The following is a 24,636-nucleotide window of genomic DNA, read 5'->3' on the forward strand; positions in this document are numbered from 1 at the left end:
ATTCACAAGGAAGCAACCAAGGAGACACAAGAATGGGAAGAAACAAGCTCCACTCCACATACCTTTATGAATTTATGAGCTAGGAAGTGCAATTACTCCTCCAAATAACGAGCTAAACTTCAGCTCAAGCATGAATGAGCTAGCACCAAGTAAAACTCAAATTTTTTAGCTCAAAACCAAGCAGCCAAAGCCTTACCCAAGAGCAGCCAAGGCCCAAACTGAAATACAACAAACAACCCAAAGAACAAAAAGGACCCAAATGCAAGCAAACCCAAGCACATCCTACCAAGATCATTGAATAGCTTTAAAAAAACATAAAACAAAACTAATATTGTTCAAATTACATCAAAATAAAATAAACCAAAATATAAATGCATCAATTCTCCCATGGTGGGAGAATCTCATCTCCTGATGAGAAAGCTTCCACAATCTTTTTATAAGATCCGGATGACGTTTCTTCAACTCATTGGCATCCATCCAAGTACAGTCTGTCAAAGGATGATTCTTTCATTTTGCCAAAAACCTAATGTACTCGCCATGTCTAGTTATAGTAATTTTGACATCAATAACATCTTCAATCTGTTCATCATTATTTAAAACTGATGTGGAGAGTGATAAAGTTTCAATTTCCATATGATCTTCAGAATTTCCTTCATATAAAGAAATGTCAGAAACATTAAACACAGGAGAAGTGCCAATAGTAATAGGAAGATCCAAGAGATAAGCATTTGTGCCCAATTTTCGTAGAACACGAAAAGTCCCAAATTTTTTCCTGCTTAATTTTCCAAAAGTACCAACAGGAAATCGTTGGCGACGAAAGTAAGCCATAACCAAATCTCCCTCTTTGAAATAAACTTCCCTCCGATGTTTGTCAGCAGCAGATTTGTATTTAACATTAGCCATTCGGAGTTTTTCAAAGACTTGCTGTTGGACAGTTTTGATATGATCAAAAGTTTCAGAAGCTTCAGCACTAATTTTATTTGGCAAAGGCAAACAATTTCTATCTAAAATGTGAGATATAGGTTGATCTAAATGATTTCAAATAGAGTTTTACCAGTGGAGCGATTAACAGAATTATTGTATGCAAATTCAGCTTGGGCGAAATCAAATCCCATTGGGATGGATTATCTCCAGCAAGGCATCTCAATAAATTTTCTAGACTTCGATTGACAACTTCTATTTGCCCATCAGTTTATGGATGATATGCACTACTAAATTGAAGAGTAGTTCCTAATTTTGCCCAAAGTGTTATCCAAAAATAACTAAAAAATCTAGTATCTCTATTAGAAGTAAAAGTGCGAGGAATATCATGAAGATGAACAATTTCTTTAAAGAACAAGTCAGCAATATATGAAGCATCAGAAGTTTTCTTGCAAGAAATAAAATATGTCATTTTGCTAAAGCGATCCACAACCATAAAAATAGAATCAAACTTTCTAGCAGTAGCAGACAACCCCAAAACAAAATCCATAAAGATATCCTCCCAAGGTTTATTTGGAATAGGCAGAGGAGTATACAAACCAGTATTTTGAGAAGTTCTCTTAAAAGTCTGACAGATTTTACATTGTTTTATTAGCTTAGCAATTTATTTTCTAATATGAGGCCAGAAATATTTCTCCTCAACCAAAGCAATAGTTTTTCCTTGCCCAAAATGTCCACCCAATCCCCCACTATGAAGTTCATACACAAGTTGCTCTCTTAAAGAATTTTTCGTTATGCAAAGTCTAGATCCCTTAAACAAAAACCCTTGATGAATAACAAACTGAGCAGAAAGATTAGTTCCATAAGCAAAACAAGAATCCCATATACTCTTAAAATCAGGATCATTCGCATAAGTATCTTTCAAAAAATCTAAAGAAGTGATAATTGGGTAAATAATTACCAACAAATGAGATCTCCTGCTTAAACCATCAGCTACCATGTTTAACACACCAGTTTTATGTTTAATATGAAAAGTATACTTTTGCAAAAAAGAAACCCACTTAGCATGCCTTTTATTCAAATTTTTTTGAGAGCCCAAAAAACGTAATGCTTCGTGATCAGTATTTAATACAAATTCCCGTTGGATCAAATAACATCTCCAGAATTTCAAAGCTTGAACAATAACATAAAATTTCAAGTCATAAGTATAATATTTGGATCGAGCTTCATTCATCTTTTCACTAAAATAAGCAATAGGTTTTTCCTCTTGACTAAGCACAACAGCAATACTAACATGAGAAGCATCACAATTAACTTCAAAAATATTTTCAAAATTTGGCAAGCTAAGAATGGAGCTTGACTCATTTTTGCCTTAATGAATTTAAAAGTTTGTTCAGCCCGAGGTGTCCACCTAAATATCCCCTTTTTCAAATAATCAATAATAGGAGCAATCAGAGAACTGAAGTTTTTAATAAACCTTCGATAAAAAGAAGCCAAGCCATGAAATCCTCTCAGCTCACTTATGTTTTTAGGAGTGGACCAACTTTGAATTACTTCAATTTTTATCGGATCAACTTTTATCCCCTCAATGGAAATAATAAAACCCAAAAATGTTAAGCTCGAAGTCATGAAGGAACATTTTTTAAGATTGATGTACAACTTTTGTTCCCTTAGAGTTTGCAGCACTTGCCTCATATGATTAAAGTGCTCAGAAGGGTGAATACTATAAATCAAAATATCGTCGAAATAAACCACAACAAACTTTTCAATAAAAGGTCTCAAAACATGATTCATAGTTCTCATAAAAGTGCTCGGAGCATTCGAAAGCCCAAAAGGCATTACAAGCCATTCATACAAACCTTCTTTAGTTTTAAAAACAGTTTTACATTCATCCCCAGGTCTTATTCTAATTTGGTGATACCCGCTTCTCAAATCAATTTTGGAAAAGATTTTAGCACCACTTAACATATCTAGCATGTCATCCAGTTTAGGAATAGGAAATCGATATTTAATGGTGATTTTATTTATTGCTCTACTATCCACACACATTCACCACGTTCCATATTTTTGGAGTTAATAAAGTAGGCACAACACAGGGACTTAAGATTTCTTTACTTAAACTCTTTTTTAACAAATCAGTCACTTGCTTAAAAAGTTCAGCATGCTTAGTTGGACTTATCTTGTAATGAGGAAGGTTAGACAAAGTGGCTCCAGGTATTAAATCAACATTATGCTGAATTTCTTTCATCGGTGGCAAACCTATAGGTAATTCCTCAGGTGATATATAAGAAAACTCATCAATTAAAGACCGAATTTCTTTAGGAATTTGAAGAATAGAATTAGTCAAGGTTTAAAATTGCGTAATTAAGCCTCGAGGCGGTTTTTTTCCGTGAGGCGAGGTGTAAGCCTCGAGGTGGTCTGAGGCGTAAGCCTCACGGACACAGAATTGCATAAATGAGAAATTAGGGTTTTAACAGGTAAATAATAACAATATTCTATCTTACAATAAAATATCTAAATGATATATGAAAATAGTAGAAAGTAAGAAAATAGATGCAATAAAATCACGTCCCAAAGTACAAAATCACAAAATATTAGTTTAACAAAACTCCCAAAGTTGAAACAGCGGTGGAGTATTCATGAGCTATCTACGTTGTTTGCATTTATGTATGCTTTCTTAATAATGCCCTTAACATTTTTGTATTAACATTCTTCTTTACAATTTTCATTTTCTACTGTATGTCAATGTTGCATGCATTTCCTTATGTTTTCATAACAATGACCTCGATTCTGCTTTCACATTGATGTTTAATTTACCTTCAATTCCTAGATACTTTATTTATTGTAATGTCTAATTGTGAATACTTGATACTAGCAGAATTTGAAAGATTTTATGATTTTATCAATGCGGTGAACACCATAGCATTACATCATCCCCAACTTTGTAAGTTGCTTGGTTTCCATGCACGTGAGGGTTCTGATCAAAGAATGTTGGTCTATGAGAGGCTCTACCATGGAAGTTTAGAACGACTGCTCTATGGGAGATCTGATGGGCCGACAATTGACTGGCCTGGACGGATAAAGCTGGACATTTGTGCTGCACGTGGCCATTTCTGTGAGGCGTATGCCTCACTCAGAATTGCGCAATTGCGCCTCTGAGGCGCGCCTCAGACCAGGTGAGGCGTATGACTCTGTCAGGTTAGGAATTGCGTAAGCCTCGAGGCGTTTTTTGGTCAAATTGCGCAGAGGCGCGCCTCTTATTGCGCAATTTTAAACAAAGGAATCAGTTTTCTTTCCCAAAACCAAGTAAGCTACCTCAGAGTGTTTCAAATCATTTGCATTCAAAAGCAGTTCAGGAGTGTTTATTTTGACAACCTTGTTATTTTTAACAGACGAATCTGACACATGTTTTTTAGGATAGAGAGTAAACTCCTTAATATTTTGAATTAAAGTATAAGTGTTCTTTTCTCCGTTGTGAATGGTTTTATGATCAAATTGCCAAGGTTGACTCAACAAAATGTGACAGACTTCAAGAGGCACGACATCACAAATAACTTGATCCTTAAAAGAACCCCCAATTGTTAAGTTGACAGAATATTGGTTTGTTATAGGTACTTCACCCCCTTCTTTGAACCAAGAGATTTATAAGATTTGGCAAGTGGTTTTGATTTTAACTTTAACTTATCAACCATAAGTTGTGACACCAAATTTTCTGAACTTCCGCTATCGATCATAAGAGTGCAGATTTTTTCTTCGACCGTGCAAGTTGTCTTGAAAATGTTTCTTCTAAGCCACCTATCCCCGTTGTCAATTTTAGTTGTTAAGACTTGTCGTATTACCAAAAGCTCTTCACCTTCATTTCCCTCAACATCAATTTTTTCTAAATCAATATTATTTTCAGGTTCAGATTCATTTTTTTCTTCTTCCTATATTTCTTCATCGTTTTTAATGAAATTGTTTCTTGGTGGGTTATTTTTTCTACAAGTCGCAGAAAGATGACCATAAAGCCCCCACATTTATAGCATGTCCCAATTAATCTAGGTTGTTCAGAAGGTTTAGACCCCATAATTCCCTTTTTTTTATCTGCATTTTGATTTTCAAAAGACTTAACTTTCACACCCAATGTTCCCACAGAAGTTTGAGATTGATTTTTAACCCCGCCAGTTGGTCGTCGTTTATATGTTTCCGTTATCTTGTTGTGACCCCATTCCCTTTGATGTTGCTTTTCAAGTTTTAATGCCATACGATATGCCTCATCAATTTTAATTACATGATGCAAATTCAGTTGATCTTGGATTGTCCACTTAAGACCGTTGATATATCTTGAGACATTTTTCTCTTTAGACTCATCTAAATCATTTCTTGATTGAAGTTTGTAAAACATTTTAGTGTATTCTTCCACAGATTGAGTTCCTTGTCGTAAATTATTAAATTCTTGAAATAGTGTTCGTGCGTGATCAGATGATAATAATTTCCACCTCATTTTTTCTTTCATTCGTTCCTAATTTTGTATTTTCTCTTTCCCACGCCTAAGTTTATTGTTTTGTAAGTTTTTCCACCACGTAAGAGCATGACCATTGAGTTTTAAACTTACAAATTTTACTTTTCTGTTTTCAAGAATTTCTTTTCGATCAAAAAATGGATAAAAAATTGATCCATTTTTTTTATCCATTGGAGGAATAGATCAGGTTGTAATTTCTCCTCAAAGTTGTGAACATCTATTTTAATCCCAAAATCCTAATTTCGTTGTCGCCTATTTTGGTTCCTAGGGACTTCTTCTTCGCTTTCAGATGTTTGGACATTATGTTGGTTAACGTTTAGATTAGCAAGAGTGTTAGCCATTTCGTTCATTTGATTTTGCAAGTTCGCTAACTGTTGCATTATATTTTGCCAATCCCCCGGATTATTATCCATCTTAGATTTCAAAAGAAAAAGACTCACCAACCAAGGATATTCTAACTCGCTCTGATACCAAACTTGATGTAAGCAAGCTAGAAAGAAAAGCCAAGTTGGAGAACACAAAGACAAAATAAAAATCAAAATCGATTTACTTTAACTTGCAAACATCTAAACAAACATCCAGATAAATGAAAAGTCAAATCAAACGAAATAAAATTATAACATAAAATTCTATCCTCAGAACAACCGTCAAGCAGTTTCCTCACATGCAACGAGAGTAGGAAAATATATGAAAATAGTGCTTAGGCTTGCAAACCGAGGGTCCACCACTGCAAAAGGGTCCAACGTCCTACCAAACTTCTCCAGCAAATGTCTCCCAAAATCTGCCAACAAACAACTTCCAAATGCTCTAGAAGAAGGATACATGTGGATTGGAACTTGCGTAGAGAAGAAGAGATTAGAGCCAAGACGAAATAGAGAGGAGGAAAGGGGGTGAAACAAACTCTCAAACTTTTCCAAGAGAAGAAACCCTCAGGTTTTTTACAACTTTCAAGTTTATAAACAACCTTTCCATGACAAAATCCTCTCATATATATAGTAAAAAAGGGGAGCCAAACAGCCAACATCAATCTCCAACCAAACCAATCAGGTAAGGGGAAGAAGAAGGGCCAAAAGACACCACAACAGCCCCCAAAATTTGCACAGAAAATAGGAAGGAAAGCCACGGGAAACATAGCCAGGGAGCCACTGGAACACATCCAGAGAGGGACCCGAGGAGCCAACACATGAAACGGGACAGAGGTAGTCACGGGAAAGCAACCAGGGAGAAAACCGAAAAGACAACCAGCCCACAACAATAATTCACAAGGAAGAAACCAAGGAGACACAAGAATGGGAAGAAACAAGCTCCACTCCACATATCTTTATTAATTTATGAGCTAGGAAGTGCAATTACTCCTCCAAATAATGAGCTAAACTTCAGCTCAAATATTAATGAGCTAGCACTAGCACCAAGTAGAACCCAACTTTTTTAGCTCAAAACCAAGCAGCCAAAGCCCAACCCGAGAGCAGCCAAGGCCCAAACCGAAATACAGCAAACAGCCCAAAGGACAAAAAGGACCCAAATGCAAGCAAATCCAAGCCCTGTCATACCCAAACACATCATACCATGATAATTGAATGTTCTCCATCATTAGATAGCTTAAAAAATATAAAAACACAACTAATATTGTTCAAATTACATCAAAATAAAATAAACCAAAATATAAATTTACCAGTGTACCTCTTGATCTTGAACATTTTCTTTTCTCAAATTTGGATGAACCTTTAAGCAACAAGAATAATTGTAACCAAAGATTTTACAGAATGAACGATATGGGGGGATGCTTTTATGTTCAACCTTATGCCAATAACCACAAGATGATGTACCTATCGACACCTCCTTTTGATGTGGCGTAGTCATATTCATTTCCACTGGGACCCTGACCATTGATGGGCTTGAAAGACAAGCAGTAGTAGCATCAACTTGCAAAAGGTTTACCAAAAAGAAATACAAAGAATTTAGAGTTGATTAATTGAAGTAATGTAATGTAACATAGGAAAAATCACCCATATAAGGATGAAAAGTTGTTTTTCGAAAGCGTTAAATTGAGGTGACTACTTCAACATTCACATTGAAAGATACTTAAATAATAGGTACGATGAGAGAAGTGTTTGATTTATTTCGATTCTAAAGAATGCTTGATAATGATTTGATGATAACCAATGAGTCCAATTGAATATTCTCCAACCAAATGAAGATTTGTTGTGAATTTGTGAATGACATTCACAAGTTGGGAATATCCATTGAGAATTTGCTAACAATAGAATAAGGAAATGGTTGAGCTAGTTTAGAGATATCATCAATAGTGAAAACGATTGTTAGTTTGCTTTGAAAAGTAGAAGCTGCTTACGCAAAGGCAAAATTGAGTCTTGATGAAAAAATATTGTGGATTGAGTGGAAAATGAAGAAAGTAGCTGGAGCCTAGAAAACCTTTGCAAGAGAGCAAGCAGTGCAAGTAATATTCAATGGAGCCTCGGAGATGATCTGATCAACAGAAATAAGGGGGCCGTGATGGTGGCGTCGCAGCCCTAAAACCCATCAAGGAGGGGGAGATGGTTGAGCAATAGCGAGCAAAGAAAGCGATAGCCGAGAAGAGCAGCCCAAAAGAGGTGATAACACAAGTGGAGTAGGTATAGAAGAGGAAAAGCGAACGTTGATTGGAGGGGAGAGCGGCCGTCAGTACGTGAAAGGAGAGTTGAGCCGTGGCCCAAGAAGACCACTCAAACACTATATAGGCTAGCGTTAGCTCTGAAAAATGCTTGTGATGAGAAAAATGTCCTCTAAGATGGCATTTGTAAATTTAAAATTATTTGGAATATAGCATGGCTGATCTTTAGAATGACATCTTATCTTGATGAGGACATATGTTAGCTTGCTAACATGACCAACTTTAGAGATGCTAGATGGCAACAATGTGATGGATACATGGCGTCTCACATGGCAATATTGGGCCATCGGGAGGGGTTTTGGTGATCTAGTTAATGTTAGTGACCACTTGGTTATATTGTGATTGGCCATGAAGTTGCATTATCTTGTTGACTAGTTTGCATAGTTTCATGTACTGTTATCTTATTACCTGTTCATCAACTCGTGAACTCTCCAACTCGTGAACTCTCCTCAAGTATAATGGTTTCACCTTGGCTACTTGTATCCATTTCATTTTTCAGCGATTTTGTCCCAATGATTTATTGTTCATTTAAAATGAATCAGGTGGACCTAAGTGCCTATGTCTTGAGGCGTGATTTATAGGAGGTTTTAAGGGCCAACTGACATGGTTTGCATTACACGAAAATTGTTAAGTACCAATGAATTTATTGATGGATTTTATATTTCAAAAATTTTTATGAAATTCCATCAATATTATTGCAAGATATGATATATGTCAGTTTATCGTTGGAATTCTAATGAGAATTACCACCATCTAATTTTTTGATGAATTTTTTGTTAGTTAATAAAAAATTTTAGTGGAACTTTCATAGAAAAATCAACTTCTTATTGATGGAATAAAATTTGACATGTCAGCAATAAATTCCTGTCTTGGAAGCCCTCATTTTTGCCATTTCCTTCATGCGTATGGGGAAAGCTTGTCAGCCTTCTCGTGACACTAAGGCTTCGTTTGGGTTGGCTTTCTTATTGCTTTTTAAAGCAGCTTTTTAGTACAATAACATCATCAAGCCTTTGTGATGTAAAGCGTACATACATGGATGATTAGATTAAGGAAGTTTGCACGCTTAATTTTAGAAGCCACAATAATTATATCTTTTGTATTTGATTTTAAACGACAAAATAAAACACACAGAGTGGTAAGACAAGCTTAGGCTAAACTACATGCATAGGAGTTAAGATTGCAAACTAGTCAATTAATGTGACGTTGCATACATGATTGGTTTTCAACCATAAATCCCAATGCTAACAATAAGACTAGTCACTACGAGGAGATCCCTCACTCAACTCTTCTAATTACTAGGCTTTAACAGGGAAGAATTAGCAGATTGTCGTGAATCAACATGGAACCACAAGTAGTAAGTGCACTAGGAAGATAAGAGAGTTTGGAGGGAGAGTTTACCCACAAGACGCAGAGGACACGAAGCTTTGATGTCGAGGATGGTTGTTTTTTTTTTGTTTTTTTTTTCAGTGGGACAACAATCGAGGCCTTTTCACAAGCCCGAACAGCTCCTAGGAGGGACTAGGAGTTCTCGGATAGCAGTTCAGCCAGATAGACAGCATCAGAGAGGTTCAGGATCCTTTGGACAGCGATCTTGGCACTTTGGAAAACTCTGGACAGCAACCCTGCAGTTTCCAGAAAATCTGTGATGTGAAACTACTAGGAGTTATTTTAGAAATTAAAAAGAGAAGAGATTAAAGTGTTGCTCGCTACAAATTTAAAGCTAGCACATAAAATTTGAGTTATGAATTCGAAAGTATTAACTTGCTTAGGCCTAAAGATATGCAATAGAGATTAACCAAAACGATTCATTCAAAATCCAAGGAGATTTAAATGCAATGTACAATTAACAAAAATCCAACATTTAACAACGAGAATTTCACCTCAGGGCCGTCTCACTCAAATATTAGTAGGCTTTTAGCGGAGAGAGAAGATCCAAGCGATGAAGGATATTACCACTAGAGAAGCGACACCGAAGAACCTCGTTGGCGGAAAGGTGGCCGGCGGGGAAGGAGGTAGTGGGTGGCTTACGAGGCTCCACTTGTGGCTTGAGAATCGTCGGTCGAAGATGCTAGCAAGAATCGGGACGACTCGGTCCAAATATTCTTCCACGGTGGTCTCGTCTTCAAATCCCACGTCAAAGCACGGGGATCGTAGGATGTTGATGCTTTCGTCGGCGTTGAATACAAGATCCCACTCAAGCTCGGGATCCGCCATTCAACATTGAAGTGGGTGGGGGAGATGTTGTCGTCTTCTTCTTTTGTCTCAACCTCTCAAGGGGAATTAAGAGAGGGTCGGCCTAAGGTGGGGAAGAGAGCAAAGGAGGGGCGGCTATGGAGTGTGAGAGGCGGCTAGGGTTAGGAGATTAGGTGATGAGGAGGTGTGGGGGAAGTTTTAATTAAAATATGAATTTAATTTCAGATTTAATTAAATTTGGTGGGAGAATAATTTGAATTCGGATTTTGAAATAGGTGTAATGAATGCATTAAAATTGCATTAATGGGATTCCTCCTTAGGTGGCCGGCGGCATGGGTGAGGGAGGGGAGAGATTTACTAAAATCTGAATTTAATTTCAGATTTCAAGTAAATTTGGAGGGAGTTAAATTGGATTTGAAATTTGAATCAAGAGCTTTAATTGTCATTAACTAGCCTTAAAGGGGATTCCCCCTTTGATGGGGCCGGCGGCTAGGAGAGAGGGGAGGGAGGTTAGGGAGCAATTAAGCACTTTCCAAATAGGTTGTTGCCACCTAGGATGAAAATTAGTAACTCCTCATGTTATGAAATTTGAATTGGATCAATTTCAAAACTTTCCTTTTTTGGAGTTTGACAAATATGGAAAGTTTTTGAATTTCAAATTTTGAAAGTCAAAATTCAGTAACTCCTAAATTTATTGCTAGGCTACAATCAAGGAGCCGTTAGGAGAATTAACATCCCCATCATGGCTTGGGCATGGAGGTGGCCGGCGGCCAAAGGAGGAGGGAGGCTTGCCGTTGGGTTGGGGAATTTCTTGACGTAGCGTGGGTTGTGGTGGAGGTTAAAGTGGAGAAAAGAGAATCGAAATTTAGAAAAGAGAACAAGAAGATAACATGAAGCACGAGTCGAGGACGCTTCCAACGACTGGTGGGTATTGCACACGCTCATCTCGAGCTCAATCACCCTTCTCTAGCTCTCATGCAAGAAGAAGAAGATAACACAAAATTTGATTCAAATATTCATTAACCTCAAAATGATACAAGAGACCACTATATATAGGTCTCAACTCATACAAAGCGAAAATACTAAATTGCCCTCTGGGCTACAATGACAAAATAACTCCCCACAGGGGTAAAAATGGAAAGACAGTAAATAAAACAAGATAATAATAAAATACATCATGATATCTAAATCAAAAGTAGAGGCGATGAATCGTGGCCGTCGATCTGCGGTTTCGCCGGCGATAAACATGTCGGTAGCGTCTGTCGATGTCCTCATCAATCTGGACATCAAATAAAGGCCTTCCGGATGGCGACACAACATTAGGAACCTGCTGGAACCTTTGGACAGCAGCTGTGGATCTTCAGGACAGCAAACCAGAGGTTCTAGGGGAGCAGGACAGCAGCTCGTCTTGCTGAAAATTTCCTGGGAAGCAGCTACGAACTTTTAGGACAACAAGCAGGAGATTTTTGGCGAGTAGGACAGCTGTTTGGCCTGCCGAAGCCTCCTGGACAGCACCTAGGAATTTCAAGAATTGGGGTGAAAACTGTGTGGGATGGTTTGGGGTTGAGGCGGCTAGGGTTGAGGGGAAAAGGAGGGAAATCAGGACTCTGAATTTTAATTCAGATTTTTGATTGGTTTTGGGAAGGAATTAATTTGACAATTCAAATTTATTCCTTAATGGAGGGAGGGCGGTAATTAGGAGAGGATTAGGGCTGATTTAGTGGGGGATTTGGGGGCTTCATTTGGGGAGAAATTAAGGTGAAGGGGGCCGGCCATATGGGGATGGGAGAGAGGGGAAGTTATGTTAAGTATGTGGGCCCCAACGAAATCAATTAGTGATTTAATCAAATCTGAATTATATTTCAGATTTAATTCAATTAGGAAAATTTCCTAATTTAAGTTTGAGCATGAGGAAAGAATTTGAATTCCAATATTTGATTTGAGATCCAATTTAGAAACTTTCCTAATTAACTAGAACTCATTTTAGGCAGGGAAATAACCACCTTGGGAATTTCGAATTTCAAAATTTGTTGGAGCCAAGAGGGGGCGGCAGCTAGACTAGTAGAGAGAATAGGTAAGAGGTGGAGGCCGGCGGCTGCTGGGGTGGTGGCCGGCGGTTGTAGAGGCGAAGGAGGCTGGCGGTTAGTGGTTTTGGGGGAATACCTTGGAGAAGGCCGGTGGCTCAAGGTGGTGGCGATGATCCAAGGAGAGGAAGGGGGCGGGTGGCTTTGACCGGCGGCTAGGGGGCTTGAAGTAGCCGACGGGTGGGGAATTTGGGGAGGTGCCGTTTTATGTGACCAAACCATTTAAGGCGACTTTCTCTAATCTTATCTTCTACTGGAGCTACTCCAACCTTTTCAGGTATATGCTAATTTCATATCCTATCTCTAAGGGTAAAGCCACTCATCCACCTGAGCATCCTCATCTCTGCCACACTTAACTTAATATTATGCTTATCTTTTAATGGCCAACATTCGGCACCATAAAGCATTGCAGGTCTCACCACATCTTATAGAATTTTCCCTTAAGTTTGAGGGGGACTTTTCCATCGCACAATAAGCCCAATGCATTCATTCACTTCAACCATCCAACTTGAATTCTGCTAATAATATCCCCATCTATTTCACCATTACTTTGAACAATAGATCCAAGATATTTAAAACGTGTACACTCATTAATGACTTGATCGCCCAAAGTCACAATCCCCTCACTAGGTCTATTGCTACTAAAATTACACTCCATATATTCAGTTTTAGACCTACTCAAGCGAAACACTCTAGACTCTAAGGTTGACCTCCATAATTCAAGTTTACCTTCAACTCCCTCTCTAGTCTTATCAACAAGAAGAATATCATCAACAAAAAGTATACATCAAGGTACATCCTCTTGCAAATGTCTAGTGAGAACATCCATGACTAAAGCAAAAGATATGGACTTATGGCTGATCCTTGATGTAATCCAACCGAAATAGGAAAATACTTGGTCAAACCATTTTGTGTTTGAACACAAGTAGTAGCTCATGTATACATATTTTTAATGATTTGAATATAAGCATTATTAACTTCTTTCGTTTCAAGAACTTTCCATAGCACTTATCTTAGAACTTTATTATATGTTTTCTCTAAATCAATAAATATCATATGTAGATCCTCCTTATTCTCTCTATATTTTTCTCTATCATACCTCTCAATAAATTTTTATACTGAAGCTTTTTAGTATAAAAATTAAAATTTTTGTCCTAGAAAGTTGCTTCAAGAAGCATTTAGAAAGCTGTCCCAAACGAAGCCTAAATTGCTTTTGCTTATTGGCTTCTCCTTTCTCATGTTAAGAATAAATTGGAAATGCGTGTTCGACACGTGTGTCTTAAGTATTTTATAATTTTTTAATATATAATTTCTTGCACTTTTAATATTTTATTTATTAAACGATAAAAAAATAATTTTATTATTTTGTCTCCACTGCCCCAAATCAATCGCCTGTACTCAATATCTCATTTCTCCAAACATGCCCATTTTCATTTCTATATAACTAGTTACAATTAGGATTTCATAATAACGTACAATGCCGTCTCTTTGACGTCGTCACAGCATCAATGTTTTAAAATCATCTCAACATTGAAGTTTGATATTTTCTTGACATTAACGCTTGATGCCATCAATTTCTATACTCACAATCTCGCCCTACACCATCTCAACATCTTATCTTTGTCCACAATTTCATCTCAACATTGACGACAGATGTCATCTTAACATCGACATCAAGGGCCAACGATATCTCTACATCGATGATGCCCGCAAAAAAAAGGGTCACAAAAAGAAAAAAAATATCCATCTTGTTGAAATTAGTAGGGCCCTACTCTTTGAAAATAATGTTCCAAATTTTATTGGGGGGAACTACCTTAACTATCACATTCCGTATAAATTGTCCTTCCAGTAAAATTTTACAAAACAAAACACCTATCGAGCCCTTACTAAATTTTTTCCAAATATACATCACTCATTGCTTCGACTAAAATCTTTGGGAGTATTGCTCAAGTCCATCATGTTGGGAAGTAAACCACACAACAAACACAAACAAGAAAGAAAAAAATGCAGCAAACAAGAAACAACACCAGGATTTAATATGAAAAACTCAAAACTAGAAAAAATAACTATAGAGCCACATCACACCAAGAAACCAACTATTAAAATAGGGAGAAATTATTCATATATCTCTTTTCTCTCTCTCTCTCTCTCTCTCTCCTAGTCTCTCTTTATTGTTGTACTGTTCTCTTCATAGAATGGACAAATACACATAAAGTTACCTAAGGGATGTAACATTCAAGTTAAACAAGAAAATTGAGAAAGAAAATTGCCCAACTCGACTCGTTGGGCCGCAGTGTCAGGTTTGGAGCGCTGCCAAGCTCTACTTTCTATCTCCAGTCTGATTGAAAGCGTCGCAACACTGCGGTCTAGAGCGTCATAGTGCTCTATTCTTTGTCTCCAATCTGATTGGGCAGTGTTGCAATGCTGTGGTTGAACGGAAAAAAGTTTTTTCCGGCTGAAATTTGCTCCCTAACCCAAGCAGGGGGAGGGATCCCCTGCAATCCTATAGCGTTCGACCAACAGAATTGAGGTTCAAGGCAACAATACAATCTGATTGATCGACACAATTATATTTCACACAGAACTAACTCATCAACACTACAAAAACAATAAATTTGATTTAAGAGCCATAAAATGCAATTGAAAAGTGTATAAGTCTTACCATCCTAGTTCTAAAAAAATTTCCTCTTTAGGAATGTTACCTTTATAGACATCAACTGCTGATTTTCTTTATTGGCAAATCTCTTTTGAAGTTTCAGGATGTTTCATTTGATTTTGGTGGTGAAATGTGTGACAAAGGGCATCTTTAGATTAAGCAAAAGAAGTAAAAAATGCCTGCTAATTTCCTTAAACTTTGTATTGTTTTCATGTTAATTTCATTGTTGTTTCAGCTTGTGCAGAACATACTGCTTCAGTGGATTCCGGCGTTGCAAAGATTTCAGATGATAGTTTGTTGGGAAAAGTTAGTCGCAATTTTTCCACGGTTCTTGAAACCAGTAAGAATCTTTTTGCCCATGTCTGTCTACAACGTTCGTAGACTTGAAATGCATTGATTTTGAAAAACCTGATATTAGGATCATTATTAAATTGTTTTTATTTGCTGTTATAACATCCGTCCATTTTGGTTCTCAAATTATCAGGATTGGAGCAACAGAAAAATTTTTCTGACAGGTTGTTATCTTTTTGCTTGCTTTTTTCCACCAAAATTTTATTTTATGTCATGGGGTATATTTATTTAGCTTTCAATGTTATAATCAGCAATCTTCCTCAAGTCAGTGGAAATGATTCTTATCAATGCACCGAGAATGTGAATAAATATAAGATGCCCGGTTCCATTTCAGATCATACTTCCACCTGGAAGGATGACACATTCAAGGAAAAGCCTCGAATTGGTATACGTCAGTATTCTCAATGGAACATTTTGTTGTCTAGTGTTTTATCTACCATTCTCCTTTCCAGAGGCTACTGTTCTTGATTTACTTGGTGATGATGGGCCATCTTCAAATGGAAGATCAATTCCTGAAACTCATGTAGCACTTTCAGTGGATGGTAATGCACCGAATACTAATTCTTTGGTTAAAATATGGTTTCATCTATCTTTATTATTATTTGCAATCAAAGTAACGCTAAGAAATACATTCCTTTTGCTTAAAGCATCGGGCTATATAAAGTATTTGACTTGAAAATTCTTGGTAAAGTTGTTATAAGTCGAAGCGTGATTTAAAAGTGAATATTGGATATTATTATTTTCAACATATTTGTACAATTGATCTTGGAAAAGCTGAGTTGCTCCTCATCCTATTTGGTCACTTTGGAAAAAAATAGGGTCAAACTTCTAAGGTGCTTCTTGTTTTGTTAGGTTTAAAGGAATATAACTTTTTTTTTTATTTATGATCATTAATCTATAATGCGAACTTTTATTTGCATTGGCGCCAACAATATACAAGATACCATGGGCTCTAAAAATTTGTGTCTAATTCTGCAAGATAGATTGTGATTTGTGGTAAAATTTTTTAAAAAATAAATTATATTGCAGATAAGAAACTCATATAGTTGCCAGGAATTGGATTGTGAAATTTATCATCTTAAACTTAAAGGGGATGGTGGGGGAGTGATTATAAACTTAATCAATGTCACATGGTTCCATCATTCTAGGGTGTCTTAGTCCCTGACTTATTTAATCAGAGGAGTCAATCAACCCAAACTAATTGAAGGATCCTGGCTGATAACCATGAGTTGTTTCGTCTAAGGGAATCTTATGGATTTGGGGTTGATATTTGTCTAAGAGGATGAATTTACCTTGACCTTAACTCACGAAGGGTTTTTTGTCCTATTAATCTCACTCTATGATTCACAACTCAATAGTTTTTAAGCCATTGAGAAACTTATTGGTATGGCTATGATTATAATTTAATTGTACATTTTCCGACAAAACTATTTAGTTAGATGGCCCTTGTAATAACCGTTTACATGTGGTGTCATCTTGTAGTAAAATCACCTATTCACACATGTCATGTCCTGACTAGTGATAGATCGTTTGAGAATGAGCATAACAATATGCTTGACATCATGTTCACTCTTTCTAAGCTGACATTAATCTTAAATTTGTTAGATGAATGGATTTTGTTTTATGTTATATGGATAAATTTTATTTGAATATTTTTATATTTGTATTTTTTTGGAATTCTTTTTTTTTGTATTCATATCCTAATTTGAGCATGAAATGATTTGCTTTGAGATTCTTGAGCATTTCAGGAATATAATCTCCTCTAGTTGATATTTGTTTTCTGCACAATTATCATCTAGGTTGGATTGTTTAAAACATTTGGGTTTGCAATTAGAAAATTTTAATTTAAATTTTAAAGGTGGGCCCCTACATATGCAATGAGGAGGATCTAACTTGAAATTTGAGACTTACGACCTTGCCCTATAGGTGAGGGAGCTCAATCGAGAGCTTTGTGTAATGATGAGTTTAATTTTCAAAAAAAGAGTTAGCAAAATTTTAAAGTGATCATATAATCATTTTTAAGATGGTTTTACACTTCTCGGAGTTAGGTAAGTTTGGATTCAAGTTATTTTTAGTACACAAAACATTTAGATTTCAAGCTTGGACATTAGCACATTTATAATATCACATGTGTGTGAGTTTTGACTTCAACAATTTGATTTTTCTTTTAGATGGCGTGCACATCTTTTAATACATACCATATTTTTCTCATTCACGATACACTTGCGCATTTCTTGATGTGTGTATAACGTGCACTTACATGCTTTTTGGTGTATTCACATTATGCACATGTATACTTTTCAATATATTTGTGCGCTTACATGGTGTAGTTGTGTTTTTTGATGCATTTAAATAGTATTCTTGAATGTTTTTTAATATATTCGTGCACTTTCTGATGAATTTATATAGAGCACTTCCATGCTTTTTGAAGTGAGAACATGCTTCTTGAGACAATTGTGCTTATCTTGAGACAATTGTATGCATTTCGAAGTAGTTGCACGCTTAAATTTAAAAATTATATTGTTACATAAGCATAATATGCATTATTTTGAAAATTATTCAAAATTTATTTATTGTGCGAACATTTTTCATTGGAATATGCGCAAAATTTTATTTTAAAAATTTGAAGGATCATTTTTTGCCTTTTGTTTGCTCGCGTTTATATAATGCGGATTTGGTGGGGTAGAAGAAGAGTCTGAACCCCGCAAAAAATTAATTTTTTGTTTTTAAATAAGGGAGCCCTAGTTCATTCTCATTCAAGTCCATGGATTTAAGAGTTTGGGGTGCTAAGGGGAGGTTTTGTTTGTGATCTTATCCGTAGGTGAGCTATTGTGGTTAGTGCAAGTCCCCTATTATTCCTTTTATTCAGTCCATTTCTTAATGTTTGTTCTTTCCAATGTAGCTTGTATGACATTTTAGGTGTTTATTTTTTATTATTAATTTCACATTTAATCCTTTCAGTTTATTGCATTCAAGTTTAGAGAAGTTCATTGAATTATTCCCTTTGATTTCATTCCATCTGAATTTTGATACTTTCGTGGAACTTCTTCGGCATGGAAGGCATATTTGGGGGTCCTGGGCCTTCTCACTATGCTTAAAAAAACTTGTTGCCTGTGATTCTATGGTGACCCTGCATGGGTGTCCTTCCTCATTGTCTCCAACATCCAGCGTTTGTCTCATGCAATAACTTTAGCAATTGATTTACCTATCCTGATATGACAATAAAATGAAGGACCGGATTAGTAAGTCTAGAAAAACAGAGCACTTAAGTTACAAGTCTAAGAACTTACTTGTGGCATTCGCTTGATAGTTTTAGTATTTCATTTCTCTAATTTTCCAATTTTCTTTTTTGTCCTACCTTTTCTGTTTCCATGGATAATATGGCACTCTCATTCTATAAAAATAAACCTTTGCTTATCATTTTATGTTTTAAAATTCCTAAGATTCAACAAGCTTTTTAGTACAACATGCCAAAATTATTTACTCCCATTAGAACTTGATTGCTTTTTCTCCTCTTTTAAAAAAACACGTTAGTGCCACCTTTCTAAACACGCAAGATTTGTCAAGTTGGTTTGCCTGCAAGATAGCAATAGTTTAACCTAAGCTACAACTTTTACGTTTGGTCTGTTGTTTTAGAGCAAGCTGACACATTTAGCTGTTCAATGTTCAAGAATATGCTTATTTTGATGAACTTTTAAGTCTTATAATTTGTGACAAGAGGCAACTGGATAGTGGAAATTAGCGTGAGGATTTATCTCATTAGCACATTAAAAAATAGTTTAGTGATAGAAATACTGGGTTGAAGTTATATCGGACAATTAAGACATCTCAGCAAATGCGATGAAATAATTATACATAAGGATATTTCAAACTAAAAAAGCACAGTATACTCTAACTTTTGTCCTATGAAGATTCTCTTCAAGCTGCATCAACATCTATTTGCTTGTTTAATTATTTACTGAAGCTAGATTCTACATCAGTATGTTTGGTTAATTATTGCCTTTCATGCTATTTTTCCCGACTGTTTTCTTCTAACTTTCTGTTTACTATCTTTTGTTGGTTAGGTCTTGGAAAAATAGGGTGTCAAACTCCTGCTCATTCACCAAGAATGCAGAATAGGTTCATTTTTCACCATCATATTTTTTTGTGTGGCTAAAATAAGTGAACTATTGTTTGTTGGAAACTGTGCTAACAAGCTACATGATTTATTTGGTTTGATCAATTTTGAGTATGGCAACGGTGTATGTATGATCGATTTATTCATACATGTAGGGATTTATTTATGATCAGGTGTTTGTAATCCCACACATATGTACCTTGTTGTGTTTGTAGATGATACTGTTGTGGTCCTCCCAGCTTCTAATGGCAGGAATTTATCCCAAGAGATTAAAGAGAACTATGGAAATTGGTTTTTTCTCTCTAGCAACGAGCACAGGCTTGAGAAAATCAAATCATGCCTTCAAAATGCTATATTTGCATTTAGAAGTTACAAAATCTCAAGCTCTTGAGATTGGGAACAAGTTTGATATCATTTTGGTTTGCCGAAGCAAGCAAAATCATAAGAAAATTAGAGTGAATATTAACCCTGATTTCACTCAAAGCATTAAGCCCAATAAATATAAGGTTACTAAAGGAAAAAAACTTATTTTTTGTAGATTTAAATGATGGAATAGTGCCCATTCCGATTTTGTTCCATAAACTCTTTTCATCGCAGGCTTTGAAAACTCGTGTTCTCGGCTTCTCCATGCTTTTTTTAGGAGAGTTTTAATGGATTGGGTTTCGGGGTCAAATTTTCAAAAGTCAAATTAGATTTAAGATAAGGCATTATTTAGAGATTTCACCCTTATTTTACAAGGACTTTATAATTTAGTTTGATATTTCTTATAGGCGCAAGCCCCTACGGTTAATTATCCTTCCCGCTAAAGAAAGAATTTTTAATTAAGAATAATTGTTAGATAAACACTAAGTACCTGATGTATAATAGCATCAATTGTTAGATTATGATTTTTAAGGGTTAAAAATAGATTATTAAGGTTTGAAATTCATCACCATATACTTAAAGCGGATTGGAGGGGGAAGATGATGAGTCCGATCATGATTCCATGGTTCCGTTATCCTGGGTTGTGGTGGTCTCAAGTAAGTTAAATGAGGTAGTCAACTTAAGTTGACTGAAAGATCATTGCTGGTAGCTATGAGTTGTTTCATCCAAGGGCACCTTGTAGATTTGAGGTGGATGTTCGTTTAAGGGGACAAATTTGAGCTAACACTTGTTAATAGAGGGTTGTGTGCTCTATCAAGTATACTGATTTATTACTCAACGAGTTTGAGCCATTGGGGAGCATATGGGTTCTAGCTGTAACTATAATTTAATGGCGCTATTTCGTGGTAAAATAGTGTGGTTAGATGGCCCTGGTCATCATTATTTATCTGTGGTGCTTTTTTGTGGCAAAATCAGTTATTAGAGGACATGCACCACGTTCTTAATAGCGAAAAATTACTTGTGTATAAATTTTAGCGATGTTTTCGACTGGATATTCCATTTTTGTGAGCTGAAGTTATTCTCAAATTTATCACCCTTGATAAATTGTTGTGGAGAAGTGGTGGACTTTTACTTTAAATTTTTTGTATTGAATTTTATTTTAAATATTCAAACTTTGATCGAATTTGAATTTTTAATTTTTAGCAAAATTTAAGCTCTAAATAATTAATTTTAAATATTTTTTGAGCATTTTCGAAAGTTAAATAGTCCCCTTTGGTTGAGAGTTTCTGTCTAAGATGCATGGACATAGCGACACAATATGACATGATACAGACATTGGACATGACTATTTTTAAAAATATAGGACACAGGTACGATGTAGACACGACATTACAATTTTGATGTGATTTGTAGATTAAGATATTGTATAAGTAAATATAAAAATTTATTTAACTTTGAATGGTAAATCTGACCCCCTCACTAGCTTGCAGAAATAAAGAAGCCAACAAATTATACTCCAATCGAACATATCTTCCTCACTCTCCCTCCTCTACCTTCGAATCGAGAAGTCAGCTGCTCGATTGGCCTCTCCTTGTCGCAGAATTGATGAAGAGTTGAAAACAAACAAATGGGGAAGACGAAGAAGACGAGGGAACGACGATATATCGAGCTTCAATCGAGCAGTAGCTCAATCGAACCCTCTGCCTTTGACAGATTAAACACAAGAGTCAGAACACTTTGATGCTTGGTGCTTGCGAAAATGAAGAAGACGAACGAGCCAGATGCCTGCACATCTATGATGCACTGACACTTCTCCTCAAATAGGCATATAGTGTCCGACACATTCGACACGGCACGCGTCCGTTACTTCTCTGATATGTGTCGGACACGCCAAAAATGTGTCAGATAAAAAATATTAAATACAAATTGGACATGTGTGTCCAACACGCGTGTCTTAAATATTTTATGAATTATTTTAAATAAAATTTCGTGTATTAAAACTTTTTACTTATTTAAATATAAAAACTTTCTAATATAAAAACTAAATTTCTTATTTCCTATCCACAACGCTAAATCAATCGTCTGCACTCAATACCCCATTGATTGAATCTTCTCATTTTCATTTCTCTTTGGCGGGTTGCGACTTTGGTTTCACAATATCGACATTTCAAAACTATTTACACATCAAAGTCGATACTGTCTTGACATTGATGCTCGGCGCTACCAATTTCTACACCCACAACTTTATAGCTCATCTTTAGTCTGACGTATTTTTAACATTTATGACCAATATCCTCTAAACATCGACGACAGACGCCCTCTTGACATTGCACCTGATATTTACTGCATAACATTGACGCCCGCTCTCAACATCATTATTGTCTCCTCTCTCGATGCTTGATATACGACATCGATGCTCGATTCATTGCATCCTAACATTAATTATTTTAAGCACATATTCTAGTTAAATAACTTATTTTCTAAATTATTTTTAATATTATACTTATTCAATTTTTATGCACTATTTTTAAAATATAAAAATTATAATACCTTGTCCAGTCCGTGTCCATATCCTATATTTTCAGTAATTGACATGTCATGTGTCCGTGTTGTGTCCTATCCATGTCGCTGTGTTGGTGTCTGTGCATCATAGCTGCGCATGGAAATGAAGAGAAGGATGAGAAAATTGCTTCAATCGGAATGTGCCAGGCTTCAAATCAAGACATCGCCTGATCAGTTAGCCTCGCCATGTCGCAAAATTGACAAAGTGTCGAAAATGAATGAATGAAGAAGACGAAGAAGACGAAATAGGGATATATCGGGCTTCAATCAAATAGTAGCTCACTCGGTCGGCTCGCCTCACTCGCCTGGTCATGTAAAGGAAAAAGACTAGGGAGACAGTATTGTGAAAATGAAAACCCTTGAGCATACGGGCGCCACTAAGATGTGAATACTAGGATATACATGTTTTATTTGATTAAAAGAATATTAAAATTTTAAAAAATGTAATTTAATTAATTTTAATTATCAAATAATAGGACACGCATGTCCATTTTAATTTATATATTATTTTAATCCGACACGGATCTGTTGTGTTCGACACATGTCCCAGCTATGTCGGGCGTGTGTCTGTGTCTGACATGTGTCCGACACTACATTCCCTCTTATGGAGTGTTGGTGCATCATAGATTTCTATCAACACGCCTATCATTGGAGCGACGTTGAAGTTACTTGAAAAATATATATTTTTTTAATCACGGTTTTGAGGCATTTAAAAAGTTGAGTCCCTTTTAGTTGAGATTTTTTGTCAATATGGTCATCGTCAAAATGATTTTAAGTAATGTTATTCTATTAGTAAACCTTTTCAACTATGTTCGTCTAATAACCGGGGGTCGGGTTCAACTACGGATTTCGTGATTAATATGAATATTGAGCTCGAGAGTTCGCAATTTATAATGAATTTTCTTTGTAAGAAACATTAAAGGCTTAATGTGAACACAAAAATAAAATACTTTCTTGAATCTCATGGCCTTATGTTCACTTATTAATTAAAGTCTTGTCAATTCCGGTCCTTTTGAGGAGCAATGGAATTAAAATCTAATTTTATATTTAACCCACACAACATTCTCGGATTATAGATTTGGGAGTTTGAAACATCATTCAGAGCATAGGTGGGAATTTTAAATTTCTTTCAAAATGATGTGTGCACTTTTAGTGCGTTTGCACAATGTATTTGCACGTTCTTCGGTGCATTTACATGTTGCATCCATATATTTTGATCGTGTTGGCATAGTTTTTGATGCATTCACACGATACACTTGTATGCATTGCAATGTATTTACTTGTGTTTACACTTTTCATTCTTAGACCATAGGTTTGAGAGTTTGATACATTGGCAGAGCACAGGTGGGAAATTTAAAATGATGTGTGTGTTTTTCAAATGATGTGTGTGTTTTTAGTGCGTTTGCCAATGTATTTGTACACTTTTTTGTGCACTTGAATGATGCATCCATATATTTGATTGTGTTGGTGCAATTTTTAGTGTATTTGCACGATGCACTTATATGTATTTTAGTGCATTTGCATAATCGTTAACTAGAAATTTAAAATCTTTTGTAATTTTTTAGTCTATACAGAACTCTCAGACGTCATGCTTGCTTATTTGTGGTGCTCGCCAGAGCATATGCACACATTTAAAAGAGATTTGGAATTTAAATCTTGGTTGTGGGATTTCATTGCATTTGCATGTTAAATCTACACAAAATTCGATGCACATATACAATGTATTTGCATACTTGAATGCTTGTACGCTTTTCATGTGCTTGTATAATATATTTGTATGTCTTAGGTACACTTGCACTATACGTATAGGGGGCACATAGACAAGATTCTCTTTTAGTGATTTGATGCGTCCTGCACACTTTGTTGAAGTAGTCGTGTAACCTGTAATGCGTAACAGTGCACTGTTTTGTTTTTTTATTAAGGCATGCTTTCTTGGGCTAAAGATCTGTACGAGTTCCGTTTCTTTTGTAGCTATCTTGTTGTGTAGGGTATTCGTACACTCGTGACTTGTAGCAAGTTTGTTCATTTTATTTTGTTTAGAGATATTCACGTGAAACAACCGTTGGAGATTTGTAAGCGTCTAACTTGGCAATCGTTCACATGGTTGTGTTATCGTAGGTCGTATCTGTAATTTCATATTTTAGATTAATTATCGCTCATATTTAAGCGCATCACTTGAACTTTTGTTACTTGTACATGTGGGAAATCTGAATGGGAGCG

General features: G+C 35.9%; 1 protein-coding gene across 16 annotated transcripts in view; it reads left to right on the forward strand.

Annotated features, from left to right (window-relative positions):
• LOC110107392 overlaps window positions 1-24,636 on the forward strand; it is a 59,138-nt gene that overhangs the window by 9,500 nt on the left and 25,002 nt on the right. For 7 of the 16 annotated variants that reach the window (XM_028696983.1, XM_028696975.1, XM_028696984.1 and 4 more), the window contains 5 exons: window positions 15,259-15,363; window positions 15,508-15,538; window positions 15,626-15,759; window positions 15,827-15,916; window positions 19,439-19,493. In XM_028696983.1, coding sequence (XP_028552816.1) covers window positions 15,259-15,363; window positions 15,508-15,538; window positions 15,626-15,759; window positions 15,827-15,916; window positions 19,439-19,493 — 415 coding nt within the window. Of the gene's footprint in view, window positions 1-15,258; window positions 15,364-15,479; window positions 15,539-15,625; window positions 15,760-15,826; window positions 15,917-19,438; window positions 19,494-24,636 lie in introns of all 16 variants that reach the window. The other 9 variants (XM_028696980.1, XM_028696981.1, XM_028696982.1 and 6 more) reach the window with 3 other exon arrangements.

This window comes from Dendrobium catenatum, unplaced genomic scaffold (genome assembly GCF_001605985.2).
Source record: "Dendrobium catenatum unplaced genomic scaffold, ASM160598v2 fragScaff_scaffold_853, whole genome shotgun sequence".
Taxonomy (NCBI): Eukaryota; Viridiplantae; Streptophyta; class Magnoliopsida; order Asparagales; family Orchidaceae; genus Dendrobium; species Dendrobium catenatum.